The 24,843-nt window shown below is 58.1% G+C and overlaps 1 protein-coding gene and 1 non-coding gene across 3 annotated transcripts in view; both read left to right on the top strand.

Moving 5' to 3' along the window:
• The window catches only part of NSD2 (nuclear receptor binding SET domain protein 2), a 99,138-nt gene that overhangs the window by 71,811 nt on the left and 2,484 nt on the right, over positions 1–24,843 (top strand). The window contains exons 10-21 of one of the 2 annotated variants that reach the window (XM_062212723.1): positions 2,010–2,141; positions 2,877–3,000; positions 5,029–5,229; positions 6,462–6,641; positions 7,207–7,363; positions 7,486–7,691; positions 8,855–8,958; positions 10,890–11,159; positions 12,180–12,296; positions 23,720–23,861; positions 24,040–24,146; positions 24,638–24,842. In XM_062212723.1, the coding sequence (XP_062068707.1) occupies positions 2,010–2,141; positions 2,877–3,000; positions 5,029–5,229; positions 6,462–6,641; positions 7,207–7,363; positions 7,486–7,691; positions 8,855–8,958; positions 10,890–11,159; positions 12,180–12,296; positions 23,720–23,861; positions 24,040–24,146; positions 24,638–24,842 (1,945 nt within the window). Of the gene's footprint in view, positions 1–2,009; positions 2,142–2,876; positions 3,001–5,028; positions 5,230–6,461; positions 6,642–7,206; positions 7,364–7,485; positions 7,692–8,854; positions 8,959–10,889; positions 11,160–12,179; positions 12,297–23,719; positions 23,862–24,039; positions 24,147–24,637; position 24,843 lie in introns of those variants that run through there. The other variant, XM_062212725.1, reaches the window with a different exon arrangement.
• Positions 23,126–23,245, top strand: LOC133775513 (small Cajal body-specific RNA 23). Its single transcript, XR_009868256.1, has one exon. It is a non-coding gene; the product is annotated as a small Cajal body-specific RNA 23 (non-coding RNA).

Genomic DNA, 24,843 nt, shown 5'->3' with positions numbered 1-24,843 from the left:
CGACTGTGGCTAGTGGTCCGTCCGGGCGTGGGGAAGGGCTGTGGTGGGATCAAGGTCTGAATCTTGTGCAACCTGTGCCATGGACTGTGACATTGTAAGGTCTGTGTTCTGTATGTGGATCTCAGACCCCAACCAGGAAACGGAACTCCTGTGTGTCGTTAACATTTATATTTCCCTTCAAAATATGTACTCAGTGTTTATTTCCTCAAACAGACTTTGTTAATTTAGGAATATCTCCAAGTGGAAACGTGCTAACTTTTTCTGTAAATCTTAAATAAAAGGTGCTGTTCCTTCCTCTAATCCAGGACTGGTTTGTGTTTTCTGTCTTCCTCTCCATGAACTCTTTTTTTTTTTTTTTTTTTTGTTAACTTTTAAATGTCCCAGCCAGGTGAAGGGAAGAGCGGAGCTGTGCTGAATACAGCCCTGGGCTCTGCTCTGCTGAGCCGCTGATGAAGGCCCCTTTCCGTGGGCCTCGGCTCCTCCGTCAGTTAGAGGTCAGCCTCTGCTGGCCACAGGGGCTGCTCGGTAAGCAGGGCCCTGGCCAGGCCAAGTGACCAGCAGCTCCTCCAGCGCCCACTGCAGTCTCCCCTCAGAAGTGCTCAGCGTCGCCCCTCCCCCCCAGTCTGTTGCCCTGTTTGATCAGTGCTTGTGCTTGGAGTTTGCACTCAGAGCCTCTTTCTGGCTGCTGGCGAGTGAGGGGTGTGAGTCCCAGTGACCGTAAACGTGACCCTGCTCTAATGTGCGTTCATCCTCCTGGAAAGCTGAGAAGACCGTCTCGCTGGCTGCTTCTCTGTGACTTCGTGTTTTCGCCGGCTGTGTCTAGTGAGTAGGAACAGGGCCCGTGCGCCTGTCCCTGCCGAGTCCGCAGCCAGCACCGGCGAAAGCCCTGGGGACGTCTGCCCACCCGAGCGCTGATTTTAAGTCTGCAGAGACTCCTGTGTTTACTTTTTGTCCATGTTTTTCTTCCATTGTCCCCTCTAATTCAATGAGCTAAACCTGGAAAAGGCTCATTGATGAGGCCACAGGACTGGTCAGATTTGCTGGTGGGGTTTGGTTTTGCTTTTCTGATATGGCCCAGTTCCAGCTTTCAGCTTTTGTTCACTGGCAGCCAGCCAACTTGGAGCACGCAGGCCCGTGATCGGGGGTGTGGCTCCTGCTGTGGCTCTGTTCCACTTCCAACACTGGCCTGCCCAACAGTGAAGAGACCGAACGCCTTACGACACCCAAGGTGGCAGCTAGACAAAGAAGGCGCCCGCTTTTTTTTTTTTTTTTTTCATGTGAACATTTGCTAAAAATGCTTGTCAGGTGTGGGTGAAACACTGGGTGTGAGGTGAGGTTTTAGCGTGGCCTTTGTGGTCACCTGCAGGTCACGCGTGTACACGACTTCCACAGCTGCTCCTGGGCCTCCTACGTAGATGTGAATGTTAGCAACGGCATGCGGATTTTGCCTCCCCCGCCTTGCTCTCCTGGTGGGGGGGAGAGAGGAACTGTGAAGTACTTGGGGGTGGAGGGATGGGGGGACGGGCGACAGGAGGGGGAAGAGAACAGGCAGTGTGCAGGTGCGAGTCGCTCAGTGAAGGAACACCTTCCGGAAGAGCCCACTGTTACCTGCAGCATGGTGACGGCACAGCCACCTCACGGAGCCTTCGCTTCAATGCCTCGCCTTGGTTCCTTTAAAGTCTTGCGGTGTGAGCGTGTATGTCTTAGACTAGTTGGACTGAGCATTGGTAAGAAAGGCTGAGATGCTTGGGCCCCGAGCCACAGGGCGAGCTGATCTCATCTGTAAGGCATAGGCGTGCGCACATGTACATGCAGTGCTAGGTGGGGCAGAGTCCACTCTGAGCTCCCCGCACCGCTCAGCCAACAAGTTTCATCGCCACAACGGGTGGAGGATGTGCAGCCAGCGCACCCCATGGGCGAGGAGGCGGGGCGGGGCCCGTGTGTGACAGCCGTGTCTGCCCACTGTCTTCTGTGACTAGTGAACTGTGGCCCACCTCCTTCATCTCCAGGTGTCGGACAGTCCGGGAGACGAGCCCTCAGAGTCCCCGTATGAAAGTGCGGACGAAACACAGACAGAGGCGTCCGTCTCATCTAAAAAGTCTGAACGCGGAGTGGCCGCCAAGAAGGAGTACGTGTGTCAGGTGAGGCAAGGTAGCGTGGGCCCTGCCCGCCCCTTCCTTCCTCCAGACCCCTCCCCGCGCCCATCACCACTCATGGTTCCTGCTCCGGGGGAGTTAGGTTGCCTGCAGCGTCGCCAGCTCACATGTAGGGTGCGTCTCGCGTGATCAGTGCGGCCTGTGTGGGAAGAGGGCGGGAGCTGAGCTGAGGTCTCCGTCTCCCTGCTAGAACGCACACCTCGTCGGCCTGGCCCTGGGCGGCCATGCTGGTGTGGGAGCTGTGATGACTTGGGAGCCAGGGCCTGGGCTGCTGTCCTGCCTGTGCTGTGTACTGGCACAGTGACCTTGCTCAGCCCCGGTCCCACCCACAAGACTCCAATCAAGTTGGAGCTTCTGGGTGGGACTGTTGGTGTGTGCGGAGCGCTCGCCATCACCAGCCAGGCACAACTGATCTCTGCCTCGGTGTGCCCGTCAGGCCGGTGCCCCGCCTGTCCCCGCGGCGCTGTGTCGGCCCTTCCCGCCCTGGTTGTAATCCTTGCTTGCTGTAGGAAGTGCACGCCTGTGCACGGCACAGCTAGTTCACGGCGTCTGTGAGCTTGTGCTGCCCTCCGGTTTCCGCCTGACACTGTTCATTATCCACAGACGGTTGTTTCTTTGAGTGACAGAGTGGGGTTTTCTGCGGCTGGGAGCAGTCAGTGTTACTGCACCCAGGAAAGGTGCAGGGCACTCCTGACGCCGCCCTTTCTGTCCCTGTCGCAGCTGTGCGAGAAGACGGGCAGCCTGCTGCTGTGCGAAGGCCCCTGCTGTGGCGCATTCCACCTGGCCTGCCTCGGGCTCTCCAGGAGACCAGAAGGGAGGTTCACCTGCAGCGAGTGTGCCTCAGGCAAGTGCTGCGTCTGAGGCAGGTGGTCCGGGGTGGGCGGGTCAGGGCAGGCTCCCCCTCCTCCCAGCACCCGCAGCTCACCCAGTGTGCCGCGACCCGTCCCAGGCTGGAGTTCTGCCGCTCCTTCCCGCTGAACACGGGAGTTCACAGGAAGAAGACACAGCGTCAGTGTGAGCTTCCACTCCAGCAGAAAGAACAGCTGTGAGCTGACCCGAGGGGCCTGGCTGTCCTCACACACGCCCTGAGCCAAGACAGGCGGATGGGCAGCACAGCCACACACACACACACCCCACACACACGTCCACCTGCCGGGTCTGGCTGTCCTCACACACGCCCTGAGCCAAGACAGGCGGACGGGCAGCACAGCCACACACACACACACACGTCCACCTGCCGGGTCTGGCTGTCCTCACACACGCCCTGAGCCAAGACAGGCGGACGGGCAGCACAGCCACACACACACACACACGTCCACCTGCCGGGTCTGGCTGTCCTCACACACACCCTGAGCCAAGACAGGCGGACGGGCAGCACAGCCACACACACACATCCCACACACATGTCCACCTGCCGGGTCTGGCCTCACACATGCCCTGAGCCAAGACAGGCGGACGGGCAGCACAGCCACACACACACACCCCACACACACGTCCACCTGCCGGGTCTGGCTGTGCTCACACATGCCCTGAGCCAAGACAGGCAGACGGGCAGCACAGCCACACACACACACACACACACCCCAAACACACGTCCACCTGCCGGGTCTGGCTGTCCTCATACACGCCCTGAGCCAAGACAGGCGGACGGGCAGCACAGCCACACACACCACAAACACACACATGTCCACCTGACGGGTCTGGCCTCACATGCCCTGAGCCAAGACAGGCGGATGGGCAGCACAGTCACACACACACACCCCACACACACGTCCACCTGCCGGGTCTGGCCTCACATGCCCTGAGCCAAGACAGGTGGACGGGCAGCACAGCCACACACACACACACGCACACACCACAAACACACACATGTCCAGCAGCCGGGTCTGGCTGTCTTCACACATGCCCTGAGCCAAGACAGGCGGACGGGCAGCACAGCCACACACACGCACACACATACCACACACACACGTCCACCTGCCGGGTCTGGCTGTGCTCACACATGCCCTGAGCCAAGACAGGCGGACGGGCAGCACAGCCACACACACCACAAACACACACATGTCCAGCAGCCGGGTCTGGCTGTCTTCACACATGCCCTGAGCCAAGACAGGCGGACGGGCAGCACAGCCGCACATACACACATGTCCACCTGCTGGGTCTGGCTGTCCTCACACACAGTCCCCAGTCATGTGCAGGCTTAGCCGTTGCTGGTGCTGGGAGCCGGCAGTGTCTGAGGTGTCTCAGGTGGACGTCTGTGTCTGCAGGTAAAATGATGCCAAGACAGGCTGACGGGCTGCACAGCCACACACAGGCACACACCACATGCACACACACACACCACACACACGCGTGCACACACACACCCCACACTTGTCCACCTGTTGGGTCTGGCTGTTCTCACACACGCCCTGAGCCAAGATAAGCGGATGGGCTGCACAGCCACACACACGCACACACACGCACACACACGCACGTGCGCACACACACGTCCACCTGCCAGGTCTGGCTGTTCTCACACATGCCCTGAGCCTAGATAGCCACAGCCACGGCCCCTCGTCCACCTTCTGGGCCTGAGCAGTCTCCTGGCTTCTCAGAATGGGCCCCGGGGGCAGAAGCAGCTGGGCGCAGCCGCCGCTCTGGGTGTGTGTCTGCCTGGGACCATAAGCTGCATTCAGGAGGGAGGGGTGGTACCGGTGAGGGCGGCCTCCCCTGGCTGGACTTCCTGAAGAACGCTGCCCGCGTCAGGCTGGGAAGAGAGCACAGGCTGCCTCCAGAGCGGAGCTGGCCGCGTGAGCCTGGTGGCCTGGAGTGGAAGTTCAGTTCTTGTTGTTTGAAGTTGTCTCCCACCCTCTCTCCGCCTGCTCGTTAGGGGTTCACTCGTGCTTCGTGTGCAAGGAGAGCCAGATGGATGTCAAGCGCTGCGTCGTGACCCAGTGTGGGAAGTTCTACCATGAAGCTTGCGTGAGAAAGTACCCTCTCACGGTGTTTGAGAGCCGGGGCTTTCGCTGCCCTCTACACAGCTGTGTGAGCTGCCACGCTTCCCACCCGTCCGGTCCAAGGCCCTCGAAAGGTAACGGACGCCCCGGCCTCGCCGGCTCCCCGCCAGGGTCACCTGACGCTCAGCCGCTCCTTCACTGACTTGGCATGGGGTTGAGTTTGGATTTTTCTTGGATGCGAGAGCTGTCCTCATTCTCCCTTCTTTCCTATCCTCAATGTAACCTTAAAGATTCTTAGTGTTAGGCTAATCCTCCGCCTTGCGGCGCCGGCACACCGGGTTCTAGTCCTGGTCGGGGCACCGATCCTGTCCTGGTTGCCCCTCTTCCAGGCCAGCTCTCTGCTGTGGCCAGGGAGTGCAGTGGAGGATGGCCCAAGTGCTTGGGCTCTGCACCCCATGGGAGACCAGGATAAGCACCTGGCTCCTGCCATCGGATCAGCGCGGTGCGCCGGCCGCAGCGCGCCTACCGTGGCGGCCATTGGAGGGTGAACCAACGGCAAAAGGAAGACCTTTCTCTCTGTCTCTCTCTCACTGTCCACTCTGCCTGTCAAAAAAAAAAAAAGAATCTTAGTGTTAAGAGAAGGACAGCCTTTGAACCTTTTTTTTTGGACAGGCAGAATTAGAGAGAGAGACAGAAAAATCTTCCTTTCATTGGTTCACCTCCCTAATGGCTGCCTCGGCCGGTGCGCTGCGCCTATCCGAAGCCAGGAGCCGGGTGCTTCCTCCTGGTCTCCCAATCGGGTGCAGGGCCCAAGCACTTGGGCCATCTTCCACTGCCTTCCCGGGCCACAGCAGAGAGCTGGGCTGGAAGAGGAGCAACCGGGACAGAATCCGGTGCCCTGACTGGGACTAGAACCCGGGGTGCCGGCACCGCAGGTGGAGGATTAGCCTAGTGAGCCGCGGCGCTGGCCCTTGAACCATTTTGATAGGTTATATTCGTTCTGGTTTTAATGGCTGTTCACATGAGAAAGACGTTGTAAGATGGCGTTACATCTACCTTGCTTCCTCTCTGGTGTGTGGGGTGGAGGATGGCCGACGCTTTCTGACGCTGACGGCTCTCCACCAGGCGTTGGGCAGTTCTGGGAGGTTTGGGGAAGTTGCTCCTGGAGTGCCCAGCTCCAACACTGGTCGGGGGCTCATCCGTTTTCTCAGACGTTTGGAAGCACCTCTGCCTTGAGGAAGACTGTTTTCATAAAACGTTTCAGATTTGTTTCCTCCCCGAGTCCCCAGCCATGTGCAGCTTAGCCGTTGCTGGTGCTGGGAGCCGGCAGTGTCTGAGGTGCTCAGGTGGACGTCTGTGTCTGCAGGTAAAATGATGCGATGTGTGCGCTGCCCCGTCGCCTATCACGGAGGGGACGCCTGCCTGGCAGCAGGCTGCGCGGTGATCGCCTCCCACAGCATCATCTGCACGGGCCACTTCACTGCTCGGAAGGGGAAGAGGCACCACGCCCACGTCAACGTGAGCTGGTGCTTCGTGTGCTCCAAAGGTGAGGGCCTGGGCTGGCGCCTGGGCCGGTGACCAGCTCGCTTTACTGACCAGTTTTCCATGTTTCCACACTTGGTGGTCCACGGTTTCACATAGTATATCTGTTTGTTTGTGTTTAAAGATGTATCTATTTATTTGAAAGGCAAAGCATCAAAGAGAGAGGTCTTCCATCTACCTGCTGGTTCACTCCCCAGATGGCCACAGTAGTCAGGGCTGATAGCTGGGAGCTCCATCCGGATCTCCAGACGGCTGGCAGGGCCCAAGCACTGGGACCTCATCTGCTGCTTGCTAAGCACATGAGCAGGAAGCTGCGTCAGAGGCAGAGCAGCTGGGAGTGGAACCGGCACTTTGATATGGGATGCCAGCATCGCAGGCAGTGGCTTAGCCGTGTGTCTGAGTTAGCTGTAACTCATAAGGCCAGTCCCCGTGTCTATAAATGAACCGTAGCATTTCACTACGTGTCGTATTACCTCTGTGATAAGGAACGGATTGCTGTTTTAAAACGAAGGTCGAGGTGGTCTGTGTGCAGCCGCCGCCAGCTGAGCCCGCCCACCCTCCCGTTGCAGGCGGCAGCCTCCTGTGCTGTGAGTCCTGCCCGGCCGCCTTCCACCCCGACTGCCTGAACATCGACATGCCCGATGGCAGCTGGTTCTGCAATGACTGCAGGGCGGGGAAGAGGCTGCACTTCCAGGACATCATCTGGGTTAAGCTGGGGAACTACAGGTGTGCGAACAGAGCCCGCGTCTGTCTGTGTTCCCACGTGCGCGTTTCACTTTACTTGCAGTGTTGCAGTTTCTGTCGCTGTCTGAGGAATCTATGAACCCTGTTTTTAATATTTATAATAGATGGTGGCCGGCAGAAGTTTGCCATCCCAAAAATGTTCCCCCAAATATTCAGAAAATGAAGCACGAGATTGGAGAATTCCCTGTGTTTTTCTTTGGGTCTAAAGATTATTACTGGACGCATCAGGCGCGAGTATTCCCGTACATGGAGGGGGACCGGGGCAGCCGCTACCAGGGGGTCAGAGGGATTGGAAGAGTCTTCAAAAACGGTACGGAGATTTGGGGGCGCGGTGGGCACTCGTGCACGTGTGTTCTTGTGTTCTCTGTGCGTCTGCTGTGACTCATTTCTGCTGCTTGGAGTTGACCTCTGTGGAACTGTGAACTAACCACTCTGTCTGTCGTTCTCCACTAGAAAACCAGTTTTCTGACTGACTCGTGTGTGAGGCACAGGAAAAGACGCGGTAGTTAATAACTTTCTAGAGCATTCCATTAGCAGGTAGCAGGCCGTTTTTAGGAGATTGTTTTCAGTGCTAACTCACACTCTGTGTGCTTGCCTTTGTGAACGTGCACGTGGGGAGGGACGTTTTCCGCTTAGGTCTGTGCACTGCTCTCCAGGCAGCTCACGTCTGCCTGCAGCTGGGCACTGGATGCCCCATGGTATCGGGGATGGGCAGGTGGACATAGCACTGCGCAGTCAGTGTGGGCCCCAGCCACAGGGAAGAGAGGTGGGGACCCGGCTGCCTTGCTGGCAGAGCCGGAGTTTACTTGAGGTAGCAGGGAGGGAGGAGGCTGGACATCAGCCAGTGTTGCCGTGCTGTGGTGGGCAGGGGTCCACACTTGGAATGCTGCCAGGGACCTCACAGGCTGCACTGAGCTGCCTGAGCCGTCCCTGTCCTTGGGCTCCTTGGCACACGATGTCCTCGGAGGTCTCAGGAAGGATGGAGGTGGCCTCACGCACTCAGTGCGGCGGCTGTGGGCGCGCCATGGTCACGTGTGGTCTTGAGCAGCCGCGCCTGTCAGTGACCGCCAGTGGCCCAGCTCAGGCAGACCCGAGCGTTGGCTTCTGGCTGGCTTCATGATCTGTGCTGCTCCTGCTGTTCCTGGAGCCTCTCGTTTGTTTCTGTCTTCGGACGGTGAGTCCTGGGCCTCGCGCCTGCGCTTGCTCTCGGCTGCAGACAGAAGCAAAGCTTGGAGCTCTCTCTGCTGAGCCAGCCCCGGGCAGCCACGAGATCTGTAGCTCTGTGAAGCATTGTCTGCTTGGGACATTCTGCAGCTTTTAAAACACCTGCCCTTTCATAGTTTGCCATAACCTCTGGATTTAGAGATCACATGTGCCAGTGAAAGTTTGTAATAATCCATTAAATATAGAGCTCAAAATGTGCATGTATGTGTTGACCAGAGTCTCTGAATTGCCTTTCACCGACTGTTGTAGCTCTGCAGGAAGCTGAGGCTCGTTTCCGGGAAGTCAAACTTCAGAGGGAGGCCCGAGAAACACAAGAGAGCGAGCGCAAGCCCCCACCCTACAAGCACATCAAGGTGACACGCAGGAGCTCATGTGTGCATGCGTGTGTGTGTGTGTGCGCGAATGCACGGTCCTCAAGTCCATGGACAGTCCGAGAGGACTGGCGTGAGCCAGAGCCGCGCCCGTCGGTCCACCGGCAGTGGAAGCGGTTGCTGCCGAGGTGTCCCCCTCACGCGAGGGTGACAGTGCAGGCTCATTGTTTGCCTTAGAGTGTGACGCTCAGGCTAGTAGCCCGAGCAGGGCTGGGGCGGGCCCTGCTGTCACCCACACCAGACAAGCTCAGGGAGGAGGAAACCAGCCTGGCTCCCTCGGCTGGAGCCAGTGAGACACGAGGACCCTCCTTCCTCAGAGCACAGGGAGGGTACGGTCCAGGGCGCTCTTGTGTGTCCTGGGCGGACTGTGGAGTCCAGGGCCCTGGCAGAGCCGGTGTCCACACATCTCCAGAGGTGGGAGGAGGTGTGGCCAGGCACATGCTCTGGGCACCTTGTGCCTCTTCCTCAGAGTGGCCTGTGTTGGCCGCCTTTCCACACACGTGTGCTCCATATTGCTTCTGAAATCTGGCTGTACTTGGTGTGTTTGTATGTAAGGAAAATAATTTCTATTCCTCTGTATTTAATATTTTCTTAGGAACTGATTCCCCAAACAGTCACACAGTGTGAAACTTTTAGATCTTGGGGAGCATTTCCAGATTGTTCTCTCAGGTGTATCTGTTTCACAGCAGTGAGAAGGGAATCCTGGAGTAGGTGTGTGGCTCAGCAGGTTAAGCCACGGCTTGGGACACTCGAATCCCAAGTTGGAGCACTGGGTTGAGTCCTGGCTGCTCCACTTCCTGCTGATGTGCCTAGGAAGGCGGCAGATGATGGCCCAGTTGCTTGGGCCTCCTGTGTGGCCCACTGTGGGTGGGGGAGGGTCAGAGGTGTGAGGCTGCTGAGCACCCGGCGCCGGCCTCTGTGCGACCCCTGCCCTGCACGGTGCAGTGGGCACAGGCTTTCTCTTACTCTCCCCTGCAGCGTGCCCAGGTCAGGGTGAGCTCGCTCTCGGAGGTCAGGAGCACAAGCAGGTAACAGAGTGGGTCCTGGGATGAGTACCTCACACAGCAGTCCCACATTCGTGTTCTCTCTCTCTTTAAAGATTTATTCATTTGAAAAGCAGAGTGACAGAAGGAGAGACAGAGAGGCAGGGAGATCTTCCATCTTCTGATTCACTCCCAAATGACTGCAATGGCCAGGGCTGGGCCAGGTCAAAACCAGGAGCCAAGAGGAGCTCCATCCGGGCCTCCCACATGAGTGACTGGGGCCCAAGGACTTGGGCCATCCTCTGCTGCCTTCCTAAGGTGTATTAGCAGGGAGCTGGACTGGAAGTGGAGCGGCGGGGACTTGAGCTGCAATGTGGGACGGTGGTGTTGCAGGCAGTGGCGTAATGCAGTGCTGCCTCCTGCCCTGGTTTTTTTTTTTTTTTTTAATTTATTTTTTTGACAGGCAGAGTGGACAGTGTGAGAGAGACAGAGAGAAAGGTCTTCCTTTGCCGTTGGTTCACCCTCCAATGGCTGCCAGGCCGGTGTGCTGCGGCCGGCGCGTCGCGCTGATCCGAAGCCAGGAGCCAGGTGCTTCTCCTGGTCTCCCATGTGGGTACAGGGCCCAAGCACTTGGGCCATCCTCCACTGCCTTCCTGGGCCACAGCAGAGAGCTGGACTGGAAGAGGGGCAACCGGGACAGAATCCGGTGCCCCAATCGGGACTAGAACCTGGTGTGCCGGCCCCACAGGCGGAGGATGAGCCTATTGAGCTGCGGCGCTGGCCCCTGCCCTGTTCTAAAGCTACCAGGTCAGGGGTTGACCGTCAGCCTCCTGTGCTGGGATCGCTGTGTGTGTCCCAGAGCGCCTCAGGCGTACAGGGGTCCACGAGGCTGTCCCTGTGTGGGCCAAGACGCTTCCTTTCCCCTTGCAGGTGAATAAGCCTTATGGGAAAGTGCAGATCTATACGGCTGATATTTCTGAAATCCCCAAGTGCAACTGTAAGCCTACGGATGAGAACCCCTGTGGCCTGGATTCCGAGTGCCTGAACAGGATGTTGATGTTCGAGTGCCACCCGCAGGTGTGCCCCGCGGGCGAGCACTGCCAGAACCAGTGCTTCACCAAACGCCAGTACCCAGAGACCAAAATCATCAAGACAGATGGCAAAGGCTGGGGCCTGGTGGCCAAGAGGGACATCAGAAAGGTGTGTGGCCCCCCCCCCCCCCATTCCAGGAAATTATAGCTCTGGTGGCCTGGACTTCGATTTACTTGTGGTTTTGCATTCATGTGAGAAGGGTGTTTTTAACCATATTTTTGAATTGAATTCACTACAATGAAATCTTAAGATGTCACAGGAAAAATTATCAAAGTCAAAATATACAAATTCCCTTAAAGCGTTCAGTAAGTCAGGGTTTCCATTTCCATGGTTGCTTTTCTGAAGTAAAAGGTTTTGTGAAATGGCGACTGCTTTCCTCAGAGCAGAACCACCTGCCCAGCAGGTGTGAGGCAGTCTCGGCACAGGCTAGGGCAGACTGCACCTGCCCAGCAGGTGTGAGGCAGTCTCGGCACAGGCTAGGGCAGACCACCTGCCCAGCAGGTGTGAGGCAGTCTCGGCACAGGCTAGGGCAGACCACCTGCCCAGCAGGTGTGAGGCAGTCTCGGCACAGGCTAGGGCAGTCTCGTTAGGAAGCTCCATCTCCGGCCTCAGACGCATGAGGGGCATCGCTACGCAAGCAGACAGGTGGAGCCGCTCGGCTTGCCGCAGCTCGGCCCTGCTGTGGTTTGGCTGTGCCTCAGGTTGGGTGGTCTCAGACCCACGGGTTGATAGAGCACAGGGAATGAGCCCTGGTGCCAGTCCCAGCCCAGATGGAAAAGGCGGCTTAGAAATACCCAAGGCAGCCTTGCTCCTCTGCCTGCCATGGGGACTCTGGCTGGGTGGCTGTCAGGCTCTTGGTGATGGAGCTGTGTGGATGCTCCAGGTCAGGCAGCGCTCTTAGGAGAGGAGAATGTTGCCACTTTCCGAATGCTTGGGTAGGTTTTCCACAGAGACTTCCAGTCATGAGCCCTGAGGAGAGGGGCCGCACAATGAGAACTGTGCAGGCCCTGCCCGCCCTGGTCTTGTGAGTCGGAAGTCCCTGTTCTGGCTGGCTGGCGTGCCGTCTGCAGCTCCATGCCGAGCCGTGGACAGGAAGGCCCGCGCTCACCACGCTTCTCTGCTTTCCAGGGAGAGTTTGTTAACGAGTACGTTGGTGAGCTGATTGACGAAGAGGAGTGTATGGCAAGGATCAAACACGCGCACGAGAACGACATCACTCACTTCTACATGCTCACTATAGACAAGGTAACGCCGGGTGCATCTTCACCATGTCGCCGGAACTCTGCCCTGTGGGGACATTATGTCCCGTGTCCACCTTTCCCTCTGTCAGCAGCCCCCTGGAGGCCGGAGTGGAGAGAGTAGTCGGTTCACAGTAGTGCGTGAAAAGATTGCAGGGTTCAGTCTTTCACAGAACACAGGAAGCTGACGAGATCCAGAGAGAGCTGTGTGGAAATAGGAATGTCCATGGGCCGTGCCGGTTGAACCCTGAGAAAGCTGTGCTCCCTCCTTTGGGGGTGGGGGACCTGTGGCCAGTGGAGCCCACCAGAGGTGACTGTTGGCTAGGTGTTGTTGCTGTAAGGTTGGGGTCCAGACCCTTCAGTGAGGACAGGGTCATAAAGGACCAGAGGTAATGTGTTCTGCTTGGTCAGAACCTGAATTGGATGTGGGGCTGTGAGGGACGTGGGCTGTGAGGGACGTGACGTGGCTGTGAGGGACGTGACGTGGCTGTGAGGGACGTGACGTGGGCTGTGAGGGACGTGACGTTGGCTGTGAGGGACGTGACGTGGCTGTGAGGGACGTGACGTGGCTGTGAGGGACATGGCTGTGAGGGACGTGACGTGGCTGTGAGGGACGTGACGTGGCTGTGAGGGACGTGACGTGGGCTGTGAGGGACGTGACGTGGGCTGTGAGGGACGTGATGTGGCTGTGAGGGACATGGCTGTGAGGGACGTGACATGGCTGTGAGGGACGTGACGTGGCTGTGAGGGACGTGACGTGGCTGTGAGGGACGTGACGTGGCTGTGAGGGACATGGCTGTGAGGGACGTGACGTGGGCTGTGAGGGACGTGACGTGGGCTGTGAGGGACGTGATGTGGCTGTGAGGGACATGGCTGTGAGGGACGTGACGTGGCTGTGAGGGACGTGACGTGGCTGTGAGGGACGTGATGTGGGCTGTGAGGGACGTGACGTTGTCTGTGAGGGACATGGCTGTGAGAAACGTGACGTTGGCTGTGAGGGACGTGACGTTGGCTGTGAGGGACGTGACGTGGCTGTGAGGGACGTGACGTGGCTGTGAGGGACGTGACGTGGCTGTGAGGGACGTGACATTGGCTGTGAGGGACATGGCTGTGAGGGACGTGACGTGGCTGTGAGGGACGTGACGTGGCTGTGAGGGACGTGACGTGGCTGTGAGGGACGTGACGTGGCTGTGAGGGACGTGACGTGGCTGTGAGGGACGTGATGTGGCTGTGAGGGACATGGCTGTGAGGGACGTGACATGGCTGTGAGGGACGTGACGTGGCTGTGAGGGACGTGACGTGGGCTGTGAGGGACGTGATGTGGCTGTGAGGGACATGGCTGTGAGGGACGTGACATGGCTGTGAGGGACGTGACGTGGCTGTGAGGGACGTGACGTGGCTGTGAGGGACGTGACGTGGCTGTGAGGGACATGGCTGTGAGGGACGTGACGTGGGCTGTGAGGGACGTGACGTGGGCTGTGAGGGACGTGATGTGGCTGTGAGGGACATGGCTGTGAGGGACGTGACGTGGCTGTGAGGGACGTGACGTGGCTGTGAGGGACGTGACGTGGGCTGTGAGGGACGTGACATGGCTGTGAGGGACGTGACATGGCTGTGAGGGACATGGCTGTGAGGGACGTGACGTGGGCTGTGAGGGACGTGACGTGGGCTGTGAGGGACGTGATGTGGCTGTGAGGGACATGGCTGTGAGGGACGTGACGTGGCTGTGAGGGACGTGACGTTGTCTGTGAGGGACATGGCTGTGAGGGACGTGACGTGGGCTGTGAGGGACGTGACGTGGGCTGTGAGGGACGTGATGTGGCTGTGAGGGACATGGCTGTGAGGGACGTGACGTGGCTGTGAGGGACGTGACGTGGCTGTGAGGGACGTGACGTGGGCTGTGAGGGACGTGACGTGGCTGTGAGGGACGTGACGTGGCTGTGAGGGACGTGACGTGGGCTGTGAGGGACATGGCTGTGAGGGACGTGACGTGGGCTGTGAGGGACGTGGCTTTGAGGGACGTGACGTGGCTGTGAGGGACGTGGCTGTGAGGGGCGCGGGGCTGTGGGACAGTGGGCGTGCTAATTGGGACTGGACGCTAAAGTTCGATCTCTCAGCTGTGCAGGAGCATGTGCCTGTGATGTGTGCAGGGTCCTGTGCTGATACTGAAGACTCAGAACCAAGGACAAAGTGTGTGTATAGGCGTGCATGTGCGTCTGTGTGTGTGTGTTTAGGGGTGAGCATTTGGCACAGGGAGGAAGGTGCCACCTAAGACATGCGCGTTCCAGATCAGTGCTTGGGTTTGAGCCTCAGTTCCCCTCCAGTTCCAGCTTCCTGCTGTGTGCACCCTGGTGCTGGGGTCCTGGCACAGTCCCTGCTGTGTGAGCACAAGGGGAATCGGTGGAGGGGAGATCTTGATCCATCTCTGTCCCTCTGCCTTTCAAGTACATTTAAAAATAATAGATTTTTTTAAATAAAGAAATTATGGCCGGCGCCACAGCTCACTAGGCTAATCCTCCGCCTTGCGGCGCCAGCACACCAGGTTCTAGTCCTGGTCGGGGCACCAGATTCTGTCCCGGTCGCTCCTCTTCCAGGCCAGCTCTCTGCTATGGCCAGGGAGTGCAGTGGAGGATGGCCCAAGTGCTTGGGCCCTGCACCCCATGGGAGACCAGGAGAAGCGCCTGGCTCCTGCCATCGGATCAGCGCGATGCGCCGGCCACAGTGGCCATTGGAGGGTGAACCAGCGGCAGAAGGAAGACCTTTCTCCCTGTCTCTCTCTCACTGCCCACTCTGCCTGTCAAAATAAATAAAGAAATAAAATAAAGAAATTACGTAGAAGGTGTGGTCAGTGCAGCTGAGCAGTGGACAGCCTCCCGTCCCGCGTCTGAGGGCACACCGCAGAAGGCTGCCTACAGCCCTCAGGACCTGGCCTGCACAGCCATAGAGGTGCCCAGCTTGCAGGGGAACAGGGGTTCTGACCTAACCACGCTGCAGTGGGGACTCCCAGAAAAGCTCTCTGGGTTTTTTTTAAAGATATTTGTTTATTTGAAAGGCAGAATCGTCTACAGCCATACCACCCTGAACGCGTCCGATCTCGTCTGAAAGGCAGAATTACATACAGGCAGAGAGAGAGAGAGACCGACCTTCTATCCAGCTGGTTCACTCCCGCAATGGCCAGAGCTGCGCTGATCTGAAGCCAGGAGCCAGGAGTTTCTTCCAGGTCTCCCATGTGGGTGCAGAGGCCTAAGGACTTGGCCATCCTCTACTGCTTTCCCAGGCCACAGCAGAGAGCTGGATGGGAAGTGGAGCAGCCGGGACACGAACTGATGCCCATATGGGATGCCGGCACTGCAGGCAGTGGCTTTACCAACTACGCCACAGTGCCGGGCCCCCAGAAAAGCTCTCAAATGTTGGAGCAGGCAAGCTGGGAGCCGCAAGAGCACCAGCTCCCTGGAGGCATGGGCGTAAAACAGATGGGGCTTGTGTTCTCGCCTTCCTGTGGGACCAGCAGCAAGGCCTGCTCAGAGTCTGGTGGTCAGCAGAGCTGCGGCTCCTGTACTGACCCCCGTGGATGGCAGTGGTGGCCCCAGGAGGCAGTGACTCAACTCCCGTTTGTCAGGGGTGAGAGGCAAAGGGGCCCTAGGCCTGTGCCTCACTAGGTCTTGGAGTCTAAATTTAAACTGCTTGTGTGTTCTAAGGAATGCCAGTGCAGCGTCTGACAGAGGCCGGGTGTCTGGCTGGAGCAAAGACAGACCTGTGATTTGTGGGAAACATCGAAGCAGTCTCTACACATGTATTCCTGCAAAACAAAGACCAGTCCCACGTAAACGTTGACAAAGCACAGTGCAGCGTGAGCTCCAGGGGAGATCCTCCAGCCTCTGGTTCGCTCCCCAGATACGTAGAATGTCCAGGGCTGAGCAGGGCCGGAGCCAGGCTCTGGGAGCTCAGTCTAGGCCTGCCCTGTGGCTGCCAGGGACCTGTGCACTTGCACCATCCCAGGCTTGCAGAGTGGGCATCTGAGTCAGGGTGCACCCCAGACCCCCCACCTGCCCCCACACACACATGGGCCTAGCTGTTGTGAAAGCCTGAAGTGTTGGGGCTAAGTCTGAAGAAGAATATAAAATAAGTGAATTAGAAATGGTTAAAGCCATATAGACATTTAGAGAACAGAGGAAAAATGAGACATGAGGAGGTAAAGCAGACAGACTTCAACGAGTGAGACTGGGAGTTGAGATTGTCATGGAGAGGGTTCTGGGAAGGTGGCAGGCGGCAGTCACATGGCGCAGTCTGCCTATGGGAGCTGCGTGGGACTTGGGTTCTGTGCAGGGACAGCAGACTTCACAGGAAGGCTTGGCTGGAACCCCGCGTTCATTCTGCCAGGTCCAGCTCTTGGCACAGTGGCTGCCACCCATCCACCTTGGCAGCCAGCCGTGCCCCTGTCTGGAGTGAGCCAAGGTGGGCAGAGAGGACTGTGTCCTCCCGAGAGTGAGGGTCTGGTCATGGAGGCGGGGGCGGTGGTGCCCTTCCCTCGGTTGTTGCGAGCCTTGCCACTGCCTTAGCAGGTTTCATTCGTCTCTTCCCCTGTGAGAGTCACTCATGAAAGACTGGGGAGGTTGCGAGCAGCGTGCCTGTGGGGAGACCGAGAATGACCGCACCTGGCCAGAAAGGACCTGCGGAGGCCCGAGCCCAGGGCAGGTGTGGCAGTGGTCGAGGCACTGCTTGGGTTGCCTGCGTTTTGTGCCCATGTCCCTGCTGGGTGTGACTTCCGGCTCTGAGCCAGCCCTGTGCCCGAGAGGCAGAGTGAGGGCTCAGGTTCCTGAACACTGTGGGAGGCCCAGGAGCAAGTTCTGGGGAGTGGACAGCAGGTGGACAGCCAGTGTCTCTCTCTGTCTGCCTTTCACATCTTTTTTTCTTTCTTTCACCCACTCTGGTCCTTGGCACAGACGCTGTGTACATCAATCCCAAAACCTACAAGTAATAAAAACAGTAACAAAACTGCAAACCCTGGGGAAAACGGCCTTCAGGGGCTACCACATTAATTAGAGTAAAAAGTCCACTTTTCAACAAAAAAAATCACAAAACCTGTGGAGAAGCAGGAAAGTGAGGCCCATGCCCGTTGAAAGGAAAGCAGCAGTGGACAAGAGCTGTCCCTGAAGACGGGGTGGGGTCTCCTAGAGACAGACTTCAGAGCAGCTGCTTCCGAGACGCGCCAGAAACCAGAGGCAGACAACGCAGACGGTCGGGTCCATGTGTGAACACGATTCCCATGAGGAGGGAAGGTGGACAGAAAACTGAACAAAAAGTACAAACCTGGAATGAAACCGGAAACACAGAGGAAGGATGAGCTTGAGAAAGGCCTGGGGATCGCGGCGTCGAGGACAGAGGATGGAAGGAGCGGGCAGCTGAGGGCCGGCACAAGCACGTGCCTGTGGGCGTCCTGGGAAGAGCAGAGGGGGCAGAGAGAACATCGGAAGAGGGTTCGTGAAATGCAGGAATGTAAACTCCAAAGAAGCTGAATGAGCTCCAAGTAACAGGAACCCAGAGATCTACAGAGACGCCTTACAATCAAACTTAAAGATAAATGATGGGGGCTGGCACCGCGGCACAGCTGGTGGAGCCCCTGCCTGTGACACCAGCATCCTACATGGGTGCTGGTTCGAGTCCCGGCTGCTCCCCTTCCAATCCAGCTCTCTGCTAACGTGCCTGAGAAAGCAACAAAAGATGGCCCAAGTGCTCGGGCCCCTGCACCCGCGTGGGAGATCTGGAAGAAGCTCCTGGCTCCTGGCTTCAGCCTGGCACAGCCCTGGCAGCTGCAGCCATCTGGGGAGTGAACCAGCGGATGGAAGATCCTTCTCTTCTCTGTCTCTTCCTCTCTCTGTAACTCTAACTTTCAAATAAATAGGTCCTTAAATTTTTTTTAGAAAGTGGAGTAGCCAGGACTTGAACTGGTGCTCCTATGGGATTGCCAGTGTTGTAGGCGTTGGCTTAATCCACTGCACCACAGTGCCGGCCCCTAATGCATTCTGTTCTCCAGTAGTGTCCTGACACCAAAGCCCAGCAACGACACGGGAGAGAAGGCTGCAGACCGCGTCCCTCGTGGCCATCAGGCAGAGGTCTGGCCGCATAGCAGCATGGAGGGGTGCCTCTGTAAATGAACACCAGGCAGCGGGATTCTCTGGTGCAGTGGGACCACGTGATCCTCTGAGCTGCTGGAGAGCAAAGGTGGCCGCTGTGGGCAGGAGGAGACCACCTCCGTGTGGAGAAAGCTCCGTGCGACTCGCAGCTGGCGTGGACTGAGCTGTGCCTCTGCGGAGAGGTGAGGCAAGCATGCCTGCTTTTGCACTCACTCAACACTGAAAGTTTAGTCAGAACAGTTAGGCCAGGAAACGAAATAAAGTCATGGAAACTGGAGAGGAAAAGCACAGTGTTCTCTGCTGACTGCGTGAGAAGCCGTGAGAGGCAGTAAGAGATGACCGTGGACTGCAGGGTGGACACACAGACCCAGCTGTTTCTGTGCCTGTCGGGAGGGAGGTCAGCAGACAGCTGCAATGGTGATCCAGCCTCGGGAAGAATGGAGTGCTTAGGACGCAGTTACCCAGCAAAATCCACAAACCCTCCTGAGACGCCACAGGCCAGGGCTGTGAAGGGGGAGGCTCCACACCGTGCAGCCCCAGCGGTCTGACAGCACAGAGCTGCAGCTGGGAGCGTGGGAGTGTTGTAACGCAGGTCTGAGCCAGCCGAGCCCAGCCGCCAGCCCCGAGCCCTGTGGTCCCGCGGATCTGGACGAGAGCCGAGAGGCTGGGTCTCCGCGTGCAGGAGCAGGCGTTTGGGTCCTGACCCAACATCACATGCGAAGTTCAAGATGATCAGGGCCCAAGTCAGGCCTGAGACAGTAAAACCCGGAACAGAAACTTCTCAGTGCCGGGCTTGGCAGTGATTTCTTAGACTTGACACAAAGGTGCAGGGGACGAAAGACAAAGTAGACAGACCAGACCTCATGGACCTGGTTAAATTCTGTGCCAAAGACGTAGCTGGTACAGGATTAATACCCAGGATGCAGGAAATCCCGAAGACTCAACCGCAGGAAGCCGACAGCCAAATACAAGAATGAGCAGAGGGGTCACGGCGCAGGACCCCGGCCCAGTCACTCTTCAGATGCAGCTGCTTGGTGCCACGCACCCTGAGAGGCCGCGGCCACGGCCCAGCTACACGGACCCCTGCCACCCCGTGGGAGACCCGGGTGGAGTCGTCTCCTGGTTTCGGCCTGGCTCAGCCCCCGCTGCTTACAGGCATTTGGGGGAGAGAACCACTGGGTAGAAAATCTCTTTCCATCTGTCTGCCTTTCAAATAAAACAAAAATAAAATTTTTTTGATGACTTGAGTAGATACCTCTTCAAAGAAGTATGCAGATGACCAGCATGCACCGCTGATAGAGAAATCACAATCGAGACTGAAGCAAGAGACCCCTCCCGCCATGAGCCTGGCTGGGAGATAGCTGGCTGGCCAGGATGTGGAGCCGGAGCCCTGGGCCATGGCTGTCGGTGTGATGTGAGTCGGGCAGTGGACAGGAGTGCAAAGGGGCGTCGTCACAGGCTCGGGCAGATCCGCCCCTGGTTACCACTGAAGGCTGGAAGGCAGAGGCGCGGAGAAAGGCACGGCCACAGCAGTTTCAATCACCCCAGCCCAAACGCGGAAGGGATGCGGGTGTCCACCAGCCGTGGATGGAAGAGCAAGCTTTGGTCTGTCTGCAGTTGCATAGTACTCAGCCTTGAGGAGAAGGGGCTTCTGGGGCCGCCGCCAGCAGTGCCGGCATCCCGTGTGGGCGCTGCTTCGAGACCCGGCTGCTCCACGTGCCATCCAGCTCTGCTGTGGCCTGGGAAAGCAGTGGAGGACGGCCCAGGTCCTTGGGCCCTGCACCTGCATGGGAGACCCGGAGGAAGCTCCTGACTCCTGATTGGCCCAGCTCTGGCTGTTGCCGCCATCTGGGGAGTGAACCAGCGGACGGAAGCTCGCTCTCTTTCTCTCGCTCTAACTCTGCCTTTCAGATAAAAAAAGAGAAATTTTTCGAGCACTTCTGCAGTGTGGTGCGTCATGTTACGTGACAGAAGCCGGGGGGTGGTCAGGCGCACGGCCCTGGGGGCGGGGTTTCGGTTTGCATGAAAGGTGCCGAGTTCTGCAGGCAGGCAGCATCTGACAGTGCACTAAGTGATATGCTGTCATTTTGCAATCTAAAGTGAAGATTATAAATTTTATGCTAGGCACATTTTACAGCAGTTTTAAAACAGGGAAAATAGTCGCTGAACTTAGCCGACGACGGGTTGAGGAGAGTTAAGACAGCCGCAGAGGAAGTGGCCGACGTGGAAGGTGGTGTCACAGAAGGGATCCCTGCACAGATAAAGGGTGGAAACGGCGGGGTGCCGGGGCGCGGAGCAAGGACAGAAGGGCTCGGAGGTGTTCTGGGAGGAAGAGCGGCGGCGTCCTGCCGCCCACACCTGCTCTGGATCAGGCTCAGTGAGCATTTCTGTGTGTGGACGCACTGTAAGACCCAGGAACTGCAGGCTGCCAGAGATGGACCCCAGCCCGGGCGGAGGCGTGGCAGCCGGCCCCCCGTGGAGTGACTGGGCGAGGCCAGGAGGGGACCGTGGACGCGCAGGCAGAGGGGCTCAGAAGAGTGGGCGTCGGGTTCTGGCCATGCCGCGGAGTGCCACGGAGCCGAGTGCCGTCCCCTTGGCCTTTGTCAGGTGTGGGGGCTTCAGAAAGTGCATGGAAAATGGAATGGAAAGACGTTTGTTTTGGAGCAAAGTTTTGAAATACATACTTTTTTCATAATAGACATTTTCTGTGTGCTTTTTAAAGAATTTTAAAATGTACTTGCTCAATGGAGAGAGGGGATCTTCTGTCGACTGGTTCACTCCCAGGAGCTCGGCTCTCCCACGCGGGTCGCGGGGCACAAGGACTTAGGCACGTCTGTGGCGTTGTGTGGCTCATCTCCGCCTGCTGTGTCTGTGCTGCTTCCCCTCACACAGGCTGCGCTCGGCTCTGCTTGCTCGTTGCTGGACAGCGGCGTGGCTTAGTTTTTGCCAGAAGCCAGGAACGTCCCTCGTGCCCCGCTTGCAGGTGCCGTGCCCGTGGCCACAGTGCTCCAGCCCGTTCCTGCCTCCGCCCCAGGCAGCGTGTGGCCCCCGAGCTCATCTTGTTCTAAAGTTTTACTCACCTGGGGCTGCCGCTGGGGCACAGCTGGTGTAGCCACGCCTGAGATGCTGGCGCCACTTTGTGTCCTGGCTGCTCCACTTCTAATCCAGCTCCCATTTAAAAGAAAGGTTTGTTGATTGATTGATTGATTTTTTGACAGGCAGTTAGTGAAGAGAGAGACAGAAAGGTCTTCCTTTTCCGTTGGTTCACCCCCCCAAATGGCTGCTGCGGCCTGTGCGCTTGTGCCGATCCGAAGCCAGGAGCCAGGTGCTTCTCCTGGTCTCCCATGGGGTGCAGGGCCCAAGCACTTGGGCCATCTTCTGCTGCCTTCCCGGGCCACAGCAGAGAGCTGGCCTGGAAGTGGAGCATCCGGGACTTGAACTGGCACCTAAATGGGATGCTGGCACTGCAGGTCACGACTTTACCTTGCCACAGCACCGGTCCCCTGGAAAAGCGGTGGACGATGGCCCACGTGCCTGGGTCCCTGCCATCCTGTGGGAGACCTAAGAGGCTCCCGGCTCCTGGCTTCGGCCTGGCCCAGCCCCAGCTTTGCAGCCATTTGGAGGCTGAATCAGCAGATGGAAGACCTCTCTGTCTCTCCCTGTAACTCTTTCAGATAAATAAATACTTTAAAAAAAAAAAAAGTTTCGCTTATTTTCATTTTCTTTGAGAGTAGAGGCAGCGAGATCTTCAGTCTGCAGTATCTGGGGCTGGGTCGGCTGAGGCCAGGGTCAGAACTCCGTGGGGTTTCCAGGAACCCCGCTGCCTCCCGGGGTCTCCTGCAGGGGTCCCACACAGCACCTGCCCGTTGGGCTCCTTCTCATGGGCCTTTCTTCCACTGCTTCCCTCACGGCTGTCTGTCTAGATTGGTTTTTTTTTTTTTTTTTTAAATTTTTGACAGGCAGAGTGGACAGTGAGAGAGAGAGAGAGAAAGGTCTTCCTTTTGCCGTTGGTTCACCCTCCAATGGCCGCCGCGGTAGCGCGCTGCGGCCGGCGCACCGCGCTGTTCCGATGGCAGGAGCCAGGTGCTTCTCCTGGTCTCCCATGGGGTGCAGGGCCCAAGGACTTGGGCCATCCTCCACTGCACTCCCGGGCCACAGCAGAGAGCTGGCCTGGAAGAGGGGCAACCGGGACAGGATCGGTGCCCCAACCGGGACTAGAACCCGGTGTGCCGGCGCCGCAAGGTAGAGGATTAGCCTAGTGAGCCGCGGCGCCGGCCTAGATTGGTTTTTGCGGACTTGTTTGTTTATATCTGTTGCTCATTTTAAAAAACTTTGTTTAATTTGAAAAGCAGAGAGAGCCTGGCAGACAGATCTCCCATCTGCTGACTCACCTCCAAATGCCCAGAGCAGCTGGGGCTGGGCCTGGCCAGAGCAAGGAATCGCGCTCCGTCCAGATCTCCCACGCGGGCAGCAGGGACCCGGCTACTTGAGCTACCCTTGCTGTCTCCCGGGTGCACTGCCAGGGAGCTGGGATCAGGAGCAGAGCTGGAGCCAGGTGTGTGGCACAGGACACGGGCGTCTCGGGCAGGGTCTCACGGTGCTGGTGTCTGACTGGGACAGGCTGACGTGGGCCTCGGCGTGACACACTGCCATTTCTTTGTGGCCTTTGTCATCTGTCATTTTAGGGCCATCTCAGGGTCCTGTGTTCACCAGGGCTCCGGTCATCTCCTTGTGGTCCTGACCTGTCCGTGAGCAAGAGACAGGACTGGTTTGGGGGTGCCCTGTCTGAGTGGACACGGGCACCACGGTTTTCAGTACAAGTGGTGGTAGGCTGTGCGAGTCCTGGTGCCACTGTGCGGCACGCCTGTCTGGGAAGTGGCTCCAAGGCGTCTCTCGGTGGAAATGTCTTTGAAATCATACACATGAGAGTAATGGGAATCCTATGCATGGTTTTCAAAAACTTTTGGCACCAAAATAAACTTACTTTTAATTCTGTTGTCCGTGAGCTTTTTGAAGTAAAGATGTATATAACTTGGCTTTTCTCTACTATTTATTTGAAAGGCAGAGTGACGCACAGAGGTCTTCCATCTGCTGGTTCGGTCCCCAGATGGCCACAACAGCCGGGGCTGGGCCAGGCTGCAGCCAGGAGCTCCATCGGGGTTTCCCAGGGGGTGACTTGGGCCATCTTGAGCTGCCCTCCCAGGCACATTCGCAGGACTCTGGCTGGCTCACGACCCCACGCTCCACGGGGGTGCCAGGTCACAGCCGGGGGCCCCACCACCACCTCTCCCTACAGGATCGCATCATCGACGCTGGCCCCAAGGGGAACTACTCGCGCTTTATGAACCACAGCTGCCAGCCCAACTGTGAGACCCTCAAGTGGACGGTGAATGGCGACACTCGCGTAGGCCTGTTTGCTGTGTGCGACATTCCTGCAGGTACCGCACGCGGGGACCTGGTCGGAGGGAGGTGGGTGGTGGCGTGGGAGTCAGAAGCAGAGTGGACAGCTGTGGATTCTGCCAGTGCAGGTAGGAGGGTAGGCACAGTGCCAGGCCTGGGCGCAGCCAGGAGAGGGCGCCATCTCCAGTGTGGTGCCCCTCCCCTCCCCTCCCCCAGGGACGGAGCTCACCTTCAACTACAACCTCGACTGCCTGGGCAACGAGAAGACCGTCTGTCGGTGCGGGGCCTCCAACTGCAGTGGCTTCCTGGGGGACAGACCGAAGGTACCGCGCCTCCCCTCTCCTCGGGGCTCCGGGGTGGGGCAGTGGTCAGGCGAGGCCGTGCCACCTTCGCTCAGTACACTCAGGGAAGTTCTTTTTTTTTTCTTAAGATGTAGTTACTTATAAAGATGTAGTTACTTATTTGAAGAGCAGAGAGAGGGAGAGAGTCTCCATCTACTGGTTCACTCCCCAACTCACTGCTACCACCAGGTCTGGGCCAGGCCAAAGCAGGGGCCCGGAGCCCCAGCCGTGTGGGCCGAGCACTGCCTCACCAGGCACATCAGCGGGAGCTGGGTTGGAAGTGGAGCAGCCGGGGTTCAAACTGGCGCTCTCACGGGTGCCACACTGCACCAGCGGCTTGGCCTTGGGGCAGAGCCGTGCCTGTGTGTGGCCGCCCCTGCTGGGGCTGCCAGCCTGCCTGCCTGCCTGCCTGCCGACCTTCCTGTCGGCGGCCCCCGCTCTCACCTCCCAGTAACTGCCGTGTCTGCTTCTAGACGTCAGTGCCCCTGTCTGCGGACGAGAAGGGCAAAAAGGCCAAGAAGAAAAGCCGGAGGCGCCGAGCCAGGGGGGACGGCCGGCGGCAGTCAGAGGACGAGTGCTTCCGCTGCGGCGACGGCGGCCAGCTGGTGCTGTGTGACCGCAAGCTGTGCACGAAAGCCTACCACCTGTCCTGCCTGGGCCTGGGCAAGCGGCCCTTCGG

Source organism: Lepus europaeus, chromosome 16 (assembly GCF_033115175.1).
Source record: "Lepus europaeus isolate LE1 chromosome 16, mLepTim1.pri, whole genome shotgun sequence".
Lineage (NCBI taxonomy): Eukaryota > Metazoa > Chordata > Mammalia > Lagomorpha > Leporidae > Lepus > Lepus europaeus.
The sequence above is the reverse complement of the archived record's forward strand: the minus strand, read 5'-3'. Positions and strand labels throughout refer to the sequence as shown.